The sequence below is a fragment of the Quercus suber genome, unplaced genomic scaffold (assembly GCF_002906115.3).
Source record: "Quercus suber isolate HL8 unplaced genomic scaffold, Cork oak 2.0 scaffold_151, whole genome shotgun sequence".
Classification (NCBI taxonomy): Eukaryota; Viridiplantae; Streptophyta; class Magnoliopsida; order Fagales; family Fagaceae; genus Quercus; species Quercus suber.
In genome coordinates, this window is record NW_027069612.1 from 1,243,519 (window position 1) to 1,256,276 (window position 12,758).

The following is a 12,758-nucleotide window of genomic DNA, read 5'->3' on the forward strand; positions in this document are numbered from 1 at the left end:
CAATTTTGCAAGTTTTATAAATTTAATATCTATATTTAAGCTTTAATTAATTATTAAATTAATTATGATATTATCACGGTTCGATCCTAGTTCGACCTTGAAAACCTTAAACCTCTTCCTTTTACAGTTCAATGAACGGTTCGGGTTTGAAAATCTTGCTAAGAATAACTTCATTATATGTTCACTAAATTGATATTTAATTTATTTTTTACTTAAGAATTTATTGTAACATAGGAAATTAATAATTGATAATGACGCTCAATTGCAAAGTCATCTTGTTGAGGACCAAAAAAAAAAAAAGAACTAAACAATCTTTTAGATGGAGTTAGACAACACGTACCCAAAAATTGAAATCCCAAACTTTAATTTTGTAGTCTAAATAAGCAACAAGCCAAATTCTCAAACCAAATACATAGTTATAGTGTATGAGCAAATATAATTTAAGTGGCCACTTCAACGTTTGAGTTTTTAAGGACAAATTTCAATTTTCGGGGCTGATTTTTAATTTTTGGGGGGCCAAGAATTTTTTGAAACAAAATTCTCAAATATTACCTATTAATATGTAGAACTATTTTTTTCTTTAAAAAAGTAAAAAAATAAAAATAATCCTATGCCCTTGGCCCCTTCCGAGTTCCACCACTTATTATAAAGGGTAGGCGAAAATGCACTTTTGGTCCCTATATTTTGGACCTATTCTCAGTTTGGTCCCTAAATTGATTTCACTCCTAAGTCCGTCCTTGATTTCAGAAAATCGTTTTTATTTTAGTCCCTGCCGTCACCTCAGTAACAGAAAATGTATACATGGCAAACGGAATGCACTGTTTGCTGACTAGATGCTGATGTGGCTAATAAAATAATAATAAAAAACCAACTCAGCATGCCATGTCATCGTCTAATTTAAAAAAAATTAATTTATCAATTTAAAAAAAATTAAAAACATAAAAATACATGGTTTCAGATTTGAACGGGAATACACATGAACTCAAGAACATGAACCTAGATCACAAGAACTCAAGAACACAAAATTCCTGGGCATTCAACATCTTTCCCAGAAAATTTCACCAAACACTGAAAAAATTCACATCTAAAAAGCCGACGCCTAAGATTTTCATCACAACATTTTCTTTCCACCCAAAACCAGAAATTTTCTTATGAAACAATCACACGCGAACCCAGCCAATTCGGCTCACAATAACAACAAACCCAACCAACCTCATAAATTTTCCTTAAACAATCATCAACATTTTCCCCAGAAAATCAAGATTTTCTTTCAAACCAAACACTAAAACCCTATCCTCCACCGAAACATCCAACAAATCAAACCCATAAACCCAGAAAAATCATCAAATCCACATGAAAAAAGACAAACCCAGCAACAAGTAAACAGATCAGAAACCCACCGATCAAGCCACCGATCCTGCAATCCGAAACCCACATGAACAGATCAGACCACCAATCAAAAACAATGGCGGTGACACCCTTGGCTTGTGAAGAGAACGTGTACATGGCAAAGCTTTCCGAGCAAGCCCAGCGGTACGAGGAGATGGTGGAGTTCATGGAGAAGGTCTCGGCGGCGGTGGAGAGTGAGGAGCTCACCATCGAGGAGCGAAACCTTCTCTCCGTGGCGTACAAGAACAAGATCGACGCGAGGCGAGCATCGCGGCGCATCATCTCCTCGATCGAGCAGAAGGAGGGGAGCCGCGGCAACGAGGACCACGTGTCCAAGATCTGGGACTACAGATCCAAGATCGAGTCGGAGCTATCCAACATTTGCGACAGAATCCTCAAGCTCCTTGACACCAGACTCCTCCGCCGCCACCGGCGACTCCAAGGTCTTCTACCTCAAGATGAAGGGCGAGTAAGCTCCGGCCATTGAGCGTGAAGAGAGTGAGAGAATTTGAGATTAGTGTTTAAGTGTAGGGATTTTTTTTAAAGTTGATGAGGTTAAAGAAAAATAAAAACAAAATAAAAAAGAATAAAAAAGATAATGATTTCTGATTTTTTAAGAAATGATTTTAGTTTAAATTAGATTTAAGGTTTTTTTAAAATTTAATTTACTTTTTTAAAAAAAAAATTCTGAGTTGGTTTTTTTTTTATTAATTTAAATGATGTGGTATTTAAAAAATGTTAAATATAATTTTTTTTATTATTATTTTATTAGCCACATCAGCATCTAGTCAGCAAACAGTGCATTCCGTTTGCCACGTATGCATTTTCTGTTACTGGGGTGACGGCAGGGATTAAAATAAAAACGATTTTCTGAAATCAAGGACGGACTTAGGAGTGAAATCAATTTAGGGACCAAATTGAGAATAGGTCCAAAATGTAGGGACCAAAAGTGCATTTTCGCCTTTTTTTTTTTTAATATTACCATAATCTAAGATTACAAAATATATCACGTCACGTCGTCATCTTCTTAAATGGAGGTGATCTTACATTACATATTGGTGGAAATGTAATAATTTATTGAATTGACAAAAGTAGCCATACTAAAAAAAATTATTTTGCTCTTGAGAATTATTTATAAAATAAATAAATAAATAAACCTTTAAAATACCAAAATGCCCTTGGAACCACCAAAATTACGAAAATGCACTACGAATGTCCAAAATATCCCAAAAACCTCCAAAATGCCCCCAAAACCTTCAAAATGGCCAAAAAATCCTTGAAACCTTTAAAATGACCAAAATACCATCAAAACCTCTATAAAAGACCAAAATACCCCCAAACCTAAAAATTACCAAAATAGCCTTGAAATCTCTAAAATGACCCAAATACCCTTGAAACTTCTAAAATGACCAAATACCCCCCAAAACCTCTAAAGTGACAAAAATGCCCCAAAACCTAAAAAATTACTAAAATAACCTAAAACCTCTCAAACGACGAAAATACCCTAGAACCTTTAAAATGAGCAAAAATACATTGAAACCTCTAAAATGATGAAAAATATCTCAAAACCTCAAAAATGACAAAAAAAATACCTCGAAATCTCTAAAATGACTAAAATACTTTTGAAACCACTGAAATGACCAAAATATCCCAAAATCTCCAAAATAACGAAAATACCTCTTAAACTTCTAAAATGACAAAAATAATCTTGAAACCACTATAATAACCAAAATCACTAAAATTGCCAAAATATACTCGAAAACCATTAAAATGAACAAAATACACCCCCCCCCCCCAAAAAAAACTTCAAAACAACCAAAAATACAATGAAACCTCTTAAATGACCTAAATCTCGATAGACGAGAATGACTTTGGCAAGAGGATCCCCCTGTATGGCTACTCGGGGATCCATGATCGTGATCCCTTCTTAGGTGCCGACCTTTCATTTCCAACTCCAACTCTTTAATTTGCCTTTGTAGGCTCTTGATCTCCTGATCATGATCACTGTGATGTGAATGCTCGGGAATGTAGGAAAGAGTTCGTTCCCCTTGAGAGGAACCCTCATCCAAATCCAAATGAGTTTCATGTCCGTCCTGCCGGAGATCTTGCTCTTTTTTTTTTTTTGCTCATTCTCCATTCTCTTTAATGCCTAATCTGAGATTCTCGATTGGTCTCCCCTTGATCTTGCTAGCTCCTAGTTTGCATGTGGGACCTCCATGCAAAGTGCTACCGTACCTGTTAGGATGTGTGCCCTTAAATCCTATTGTATGACGCTATGTATGACATTATGTATGACTTCATGTTATAATTAATAAAGTTGTTTTATTATTATCTAAAATAATGGTAACATGAATATTTGGACATTATCATATAGTCCATGAGATGCATAGTATGTGATTTATGTGAAAAGTCACAGAAGATATAAATCACAAGTTCTTTGTAAACTCAGAATTATAGTTCGTAGTCGGTGATAAAATTGGGCATTTCATCTACGAAAGCTAAAACATATCAACTAAAATGATTTGTCTTGATCATGAAAGTGAAGACTTCTAGTTGGTATGTTTTAAAAGTTAAGACATATTGAACTGGACCACTGTGAGATTTATTATTCTCCTAACAACTATTAAATGAATAATAAATCTCACGAATTCTATTTACATGAACTCTTAATCCTAAGAGGATAATGGATCTCATCATGAAATGTAAGTTGCTTTAATATATCAAGAGTGAGATCTAAAGTCACGATCAAAACCTCAGTATGTTAGGCAGTCACATTTAGTGTTAATGGAACATATATTCTCAAGATGGAGTTCGTAATCTCTTAATGGAGATATAAAATATTCTCTTGATATAAGTTTAATGAGTTTGGTTATTCAGAGTGTTAGGCCTAACCACTTTAGTAAAGAGTTACTAAAGTATATATTTATGAAATTGGATTTCATATATATATGATGAATAACTTAAAGGATTAAACCGGGTACTCGAGAATTAAGATGTAGTAATCTTCAAAGTGGCAGTCTACATTCATGACTTTGTATTACTACGAATATTTTATGAAGGGGTTGCATGTATAATAAAGTCTTGGGATATAATTTATTAATAAGGCCTAGTGTCTTATTGGTCCCTTTTGGTCACACTCCAAGCCACACACTAAATCTCAATTGGAAAGACCCAATAGGCCAGCCCAACTAGATAATCGGTTAGTTATAAAGGGAAAAACATACAGAATTTTATTTTAAAAGAGAGACATCATTGTGAAATGGTGTGTATGTGTGAGTGAAGCCACTTGATTATTTTCCCTTAGAAACTGATTGAGAGGCCGCACTTCTTAGGCGTAAAGTGGAATTGGAGTGAAGATTAAAAGTGTTCCCAAATACTTCTAATATTTTGTTTTGAATTTCACCACACCAAGGTACGCTATCTTGTTCTTAAATTCTGAAATTTACGTAGTACATGTTATCAATCATATATAGATCTATGTTTGTTGCTTCCGCTGTGTGTTTTGTATGAGATACAAAATCCGATTTTCCAACAGTACCAACCCTAGACCTTCAGCTAAGTAGGAGATTCCCACAGACGGTGCCAATTGTGGTAGTCAGGCCCAAATGAGTAAGGCTTTTCCTCCAATTTATTTGTATCGTGGGTCAAGAATTTCCAACAATGGGAGGCCCAAAAGTTGGCAGTGCAGCTTTTGTAGTCAACAAATGAGAGCTACACTCTCATTTATCGTTGCTATATGAATGGTCTCGTTTTTGCCAATAAAATTCGGACTAGACTTCTCTCTTCCCAGGCCCACCCCTTGCCCTCTACCCATCAACCTCTATTTATAGACTTCCTTTAATGGGGTAGTCATGATGAGGGGGCGGTTTCCCACGTCGATGGGTCCTTCTAAGCCATTTTCCTGACCGGGTGGGACCCATTATTTGTGATTGATATGACTCTCTTGGAACTTGTGTCAAGCAGTAATTATTGCTCAGTAGGCAGATTTTCCCAAGGCACTATCCCTTGACCTCGATATGGTAAAAAATGCTCGATTGAGTCGTAAGCTTGGCCCAAGCCCACCATTGAAACTAGACTAGATGTTCAAGTGGACCATGAGCTTGGCCCTGGCCCACCTCGGTACTAGTTTGGATGCTCGGTTAGGCCATAAGCTTATCCAACAATGGGAGGCCCAAAAGTTGGCAGTGCAGCTTTTGTAGTCAACAAATGAGAGCTACACTCTCATTTATCGTTGCTATATGAATGGTCTCGTTTTTGCCAATAAAATTCGGACTAGACTTCTCTCTTCCCAGGCCCACCCCTTGCCCTCTACCCATCAACCTCTATTTATAGACTTCCTTTAATGGGGTAGTCATGATGAGGGGGCGGTTTCCCACGTCGATGGGTCCTTCTAAGCCATTTTCCTGACCGGGTGGGACCCATTATTTGTGATTGATATGACTCTCTTGGAACTTGTGTCAAGCAGTAATTATTGCTCAGTAGGCAGATTTTCCCAAGGCACTATCCCTTGACCTCGATATGGTAAAAAATGCTCGATTGAGTCGTAAGCTTGGCCCAAGCCCACCATTGAAACTAGACTAGATGTTCAAGTGGACCATGAGCTTGGCCCTGGCCCACCTCGGTACTAGTTTGGATGCTCGGTTAGGCCATAAGCTTGGCCCTGGCCCACCTCGGTACTGGATTGGGTGCTCAGTTAGTAAACTGAATGACACATGGTCATTCAGGAGGTGCTACTAGCTCGGTATGGGCTAATAAACTTGGACCATACAATTGTGTACTCGAAAAAGAAAAAGAAAGAGAAAAGTTAATCTTGTAGGAATTAAGGAGGTTCTACCCTCAATGAACCAAGTCGTACTTTGGTATGGCTCGATAAAAAACTCATTCATGTTTTTTGTTTATGAATGAGCAAAGCTTAAGCATTAATTTTAGGTGTGTTTAATAAACAAGTCAAGCCCAAGCAAAATAAAAATAAAAATTTGTTCATGAATAGGCTCGTGAACAATAGGGCTTGATAAAATACAAATTGAGTTTAAGCTAGTTTATGGACTTGGTAATAAGTTTGATAAGGGCTTGAAAAATAAACTCCTATCTCACTAAGCCTTTAATTAATTGGGTTGAGATTACGTGTCTAAATCAAATATAGGCTTAATAAGAGCATTCACAGTGATGATGCTAAAAAATTTTAGCTTTTAGCACCTCAAAAGCTATTTTATCTATTTTACCATCTCACTTTACAATACATCCGACATCAAAGGTTCTATATTTTACCACTTCATTTAAAATAATGACAATAGGGACCAAAACGAGAAAGCCTTTTGACTTTGGAGACTAAAGGCGGTAAAATTAAAAAATAGGAACCAAATTGTAGGGATGAAAAATGCATTTTCTTCTAAATCTAAATTTATCTTTATTCACTTAAAAGACCGTAAAATAAAGGGGTACTTGCAATCATTATCTTTGAGATTTGAGAAAATAATACTCTACCCAAAACTTTTAGATAAAATAAATAAATAAAAATCATTTTTCCCTTACATCTATTTGACCAAACTCACTGATGAATTAATGTTAAAATGTCGTGTACTAACTAGCTCTTTGCTTATTAGGGCAGGTTTCCAAAATTAACATCCACTTCAAAATTAAAATCAATTGATTTAACTTTTTAATTAAAGAGTATTTCAAAATGTTCAGTATAAATTTAGCTTATTCTTTTATTTATTTTTTTCAACAGTTTTTGGATAAATTTTTCATTGCAGGTATGTTGGCACGTGATAAACTTTGCACTTTAATTTTAATTTTTATGGTTTTTTTTTTCTTAATTAACGTAGTTAAACTTGGTCAAAAGAATCTTTTAAAAATTTTGAATATTTTGTTATTAATATAAACATAAGGGAGGAGTGTTATTTTCTTCAAACCTCAATGAAGTGAAGTGTTTTTTCCCTTTAGGTTTGGGATGAAGTATTATTCCTTCAATTCTCAAGGAAGGGTAGTGAATTACCCCAAAATAATATATATACACACACACACACATATCAGCTTAAATTCTTAATTAACTTATGTTATCTCATAACACTATGAGTTTGCCTTGTACATAAAAAATGAAAAAGTTTGGCCACTAATTTAATTCTAGCAAATTACTACAACTTCACTTAATATCTTTTTAATATATGTAAATTTTGACAAGTAAATCATTAGATTAAATTTTATTCTTATATCCTTCATGTTTGGAAAATTTACTAAAGATAAAATATCAATAGCTATGTCATAAATCATATGTTTAATTTTTTTTTTTTTTTTTTTTTTTTTAGTTTTCAATTATGCATAAAAATAAGTTTATAGATCGAATGGAAAATAACGTCCAATTTACACAAAATTTGACATGCACGCGTGTTAAAAACATAAAGAATATAAAATTCAATAGTTATATTTTTAAAATATGTAATCGTATTGATTTTTTTTTTTTTTTGTGGGAGTTATCGTCATTCTCTACAACTACCAAAATGTCCTATAAAAAATGGTAGAAAGTTGTATTTATCACACTATGTACTCCATGTTAAACACATAGACAAACCATCATACTTCTTTTTTTCATTTCCATCCGTTTAAAAATCATTAATGTTTCTATCATTATTTAAAAATCACTATTTTACTGTCATTGTCTTTAATATAATTGTAAAAGTTTGTATTCCTCACCATTGATTTCGTTTTTGCCAAAAAAAATAAAAAAAAAAAGAGAGAAAAGTATTTTCATTTCTTTTCTAAAATACGTACTAGGTCAAGTAATATCCATAATTTATTATTGAAAGTTTCAACGTATGACGTCTACTACTGATAATAGTTTTTTATTATCAGATCAAGATACCAGTTAGTTTTTTTGTGTAGGTAGATATTAAACTTAAATCTCTTATTTAACCTTCAAAGACTTTATCACATTCGCTGAAACTAATCAAATTCAACCCAACCCTAATGGATTGGGTTGGTTTTTAGAGGTTGATAGGTTAGGTCGATTGTTAAATTTTTTGATACTGTGGTTTGAGTCTGGTGCGAGCTAACATATTCACAAATCCGTATATATATATATATATATATATATTGTGTGTGTGTGGTTTTATTATTTACTTATTATACAGTTTGATGCATTAATAAAATAGTTTGTGCTTGTTTGGTACTGATATAGAGAGAGAGAAGAGGAGAGTTCAAAGTTGGTAGACAGGGATGGGGTGCCTTATTTTTAGAGCATTCACATTAGGCAAGGGAAATGGTATATGTTGAGGAATTTTAGCATCAAAGCAAGAAAACAAGCCAACATCCGGTTTTGTATCCTAAAAAAATTTACAACAGTGCTACAATATTGTCACAAATTTATGACAGTATTGTAGCACAATTGTAAAAATAAAATTTTCTTTTTTATTCAATTTCTTTCTCTTTGACTCACTTGTCTCCCTCTCTCTTTACTCATCCTTTCTCTTCTCTATTTTCTCTCCATCTCCCTTTTCTCTATCTGTTCGCATGGGGGGTTGGCTATCATGGGTGATAGATTTCTAGATCAGCGTGGAGATCGGCATTAGAGACCGGCGTTTAGCTTCTTTTGGTTTTTCTTCCAATAGTCACATTCCAATCAGTGTCTTTGAATCGACGTGGTCGCGAGGCTGGTGGCGCAGTTGAGATCGGCATGGTAGCTAGAGGTCAGCGCAGATGGAGATTGGTGTGGTGAGCGATGTGGAGATCAGCATAGAGACCGGCGTTTGGTGGGTTTGGTGGTGTTGGCATGGTGGCCGATATCTAGGTTTGGTGGCCAATTTGGTGGGTTTGGTGATTCTGTCCTTTCATTCTCACCGTGGCTGTGACTGGTGTTTGGATTGGTTGGTTGGGTTGCTATGGGTTTGTTGGTTTTTAGTGGGTACTTGGTGGGTTTTATTTTGTTTATTATTTTTTTGGGGGTTTTGTTCAAGTGGGATTTTGTTGGGTAGAGGGTAGTGGTGGCGTGGTGGGCATGTGGTGGGTGTGGTGGTGATTGTCAGTTTGGTTGTGGTCGATGCTAGAGGTTGAGGGAGAAAGAGAGGAAAATGAAGAGAAAAAGAGAAATAGTAAAAAAATGAATAAAAAATATTTAAATAAATAGGAAAAAAATAAGAGTTTTGAGATGTTAGGTGTATTGTAAAATGATATGTATAATTGATAAAATAACTTTTTAAGATTATAAAATAAGATAAGATGACATTTGCCAATGCGAATGCTCTTAGAACTGTAACCATGAGGCCTTAACATTGGTAACGTTTGCCTCTCCGGTTAGTTTTTTTATTTTGTTTATTTTAAGCCAAAATACAAAAGTGTCCCTCTAAGTTTCACAAAAATTTATTTCAGTCTTCTAACTTTGATTTTGGACAATTTAGTCCTCTAAGTTTCAAAAAATGTTCAATTCAAGCCTCCACTAACTTCTGTGAATGCTCTACACCTCGCCATGCTCCGGTGGCACGCTTTGAACGAGAGAGTGAGAGATGTGAGATAGGTAGAGAGAAAGGCACGCTTTGAACTGAGAGTGAGAGATGTGAGATAGGCATGCTTTGAACTGAGGATGAAAGTTGTGGAGAGAGAGAGAGGCAACGTCTGAGATAGCTGAGTGGCAGTGAGAGAGAGAAAAAAAAAACTATTAAAAAAATAAATAGATGAGCTACAGTACCCGTGTAAATTTACACGGGTACTGTAGCTCGTTTATAGTTTTAGACATATTTAAATGATTTTAAAAGAACTGATGTAAAGGGTTTTTGGATGTAAAATGTGTAAAAGTGGTCAAAATGTGTATTTTACACATTTATAAAAGATATGATGCTAATGCTCTAAGGGCATTTCTTTCTTCAATTTTTGATATTAAAAAATGCAGAAAACTAATTTTAAATTAAAAAAAATTAAGAAATCCCAAAACACACAACAAACCCAGCACACAAACAACAAAAAATTTCTTTACATTCATCGAAACCAAAAATGGCATCCAAAGATACACAAATTCAAATCAAAGCACAGAAAACTTGAACAATAGGATCTAACGTCAACCATCAGTATCACATACAATTTACAAATTCGCTACCCACAACAATGATTATTTATTCAACAATGAAACAATGTTTCAAGGTTTTTCTTTCTTGTGATTCATTTGGTTTTTACAAACAAAATCAGAAATAAGAAAAGATTTGACTAAAAAGTGAACTTGAAAACCCAAATCAGATCAAATAGAGAAAGAATCCAAGGAGACCCACATTAGATTGGAGAGAAATAATCCAACAACCCAGACCAGATCATAGAGAGAACTTTTTAAATCAACCAAAACACAATAGCCCAACTGTGGATTGGAACTCCAATGAAGGTTTGAAGTCAAACCGAATTAAGAGAAAGACAACCACCGCCAAGGAACGACAATCAGCCAGTGATCGGTGACGAGTAGAAAGCGGCTGACCTTGGTGGTTGGCCATGAACGAAGCTTGGAAAGGAGCTCGTTGGGTCCAGCCTAGAGAGAGAGGAGAAGCAGAAAACTGAGCTGATAAAAATTTCTTATGATTTTTTAAACAGAGAAATTAACAAAAAAAATTTTTTTAAAAAAATATGAAACTAATAGAACAGTTACGGAATCAAACGAAAGGACTTGATTCAATATTTGATTGGCCGGTAAAGTTAAATAACTGAAATAAATTTTGGTAAAATTTAAAGGGATGACTTTACAATTTAGCCTTTATTTTATATTTTTGAGAAAACCTCTCCCGCTAGTTGAGAAGGAAAAAAAACAAAGCTACAGCCTATAGGTGTGAATTTTTTTATTGGTGGTGCACTCTTTATGGAACACGTGTTATTTTGTTCACACGTGTACTGACTTCATATATATATATATAATATTTATATAATATATTAGGGTTTGTGTCAGATCGCTTTAGGTCCGTTTAAATAGAACTAGAAACTGAAACCGAAAACTGAAAGTTGAAAACTACTGTAACAAAATAATTTTTAAATGTGTGAATAATATCGTGGGACTCATTTTTAATGAAAAAATTGTTGAAAAGTGAAATTTGTGGGTCTATGAACAATGCACACCGTGCATTATTCACGAAAAAAGTCAAATATTGCGGCTACTATTTATGAACAGTAGCCAAAACAGTAAATGAACAGTAAAAATATTGGACAAAACGCGTAAAAAAAAAAAAACTAAAAACGCAAACGCCCAACGTGGATGGGCAAACCAAACGTACACTTTGTTTGAGTTTAGTTACATTTGGGGTTAGATTTAGGGAAGTACAGCCGGCTGCTCAACCTTTCTTCAGCAGGGTGTACCTTTTATTTTAATTTCTTTCTTCTTCTCATTTAGGTGTAGTTTTTCTTCTTCTGGAATTATCCATGTCTATTTTATCTTGGAATTTGGATTTTCCTATCGAAACTTTGAATTCTATCAAATCGACACGCAATCATAGATCTGGAACCATGAGGCTAGATCTACATAGATCAGGGTCTAATTATTGGATATTATGCTAGATTTATACTCTTTTTTTTTTTAATTTTTTTTTTCAAATCGGCATATAATCCTAGAGCTTGTACATTTATTTCTGTATGGTTAAAATTTTGGCAATCCATGTAATTGTATAATTACAATTAATGTTTAATTTGTTCGTCTCTTAAAAAAATGTTTAATTTGTTCAAATTTAGTTTTATTCTTAATTAACTTGTTTAAAATTGTTTATATCCACGTCTTTGTTATAATAATTACAATTATGTTTATTTTGTTCAAATTGAGTTTTATTATTAATTAACTTGTTTCAAATTTTTGCTATGCATTTTTTTTTTTATGTGATTATACAACCGAACCTAGCACTGAGTCGGCAATATGAGGGCAAAAAGCCTATTCCGAAAAGTTCTCACTCTTTTTCAATCCTTTATTGAGTGGTAATCACTGAACACTAAATCACTAGTACTTTTTTTTTTTCTACATTTTATTATCTTTTCGAAAAGTACTTTTTTTCTCACTCTTCTCCAATCCTTCTCCCAGATGTAATTTTTCTACACCACAAGAAACTTGACCTTTTTTGACATTTTTTAAGGGATCACTAAAATTTGTCCAAACAAACACTAATGAGTCGGCAATCCAAGGGCAAAAAGCCTACTCCGAAGAGTTCTCACTCTTTTTCAATCCTTCACTGAGAGGTAATCAATGAACACTAAATCACTAGTAATTTTTTTTTCTACATTTTATTATCTTTTCGAAAAGTACCTTTTTCCTCACTCTTCTCCAATCCTTCTCCCAGAGGTAATTTTTCTTCACCACAAGAAACCTGACATTTTTTGACTTTTTTTAAGGGATCACTAAAATTTGTCTAAACAAACACTAATGAGTA

The 12,758-nt window shown here is 34.1% G+C and overlaps 1 protein-coding gene across 1 annotated transcript in view; it reads left to right on the forward strand.

The window, feature by feature from the left end:
- Positions 1–1,465: 1,465 nt before the first annotated feature.
- Positions 1,466–12,758, forward strand: part of LOC112030690 (uncharacterized) — a 29,386-nt gene continuing 18,093 nt past the window's right edge. The window contains exon 1 of the mRNA XM_065777214.1: positions 1,466–1,858. Coding sequence (XP_065633286.1) covers positions 1,466–1,858 — 393 coding nt within the window. The remainder of the gene's footprint in view (positions 1,859–12,758) is intronic.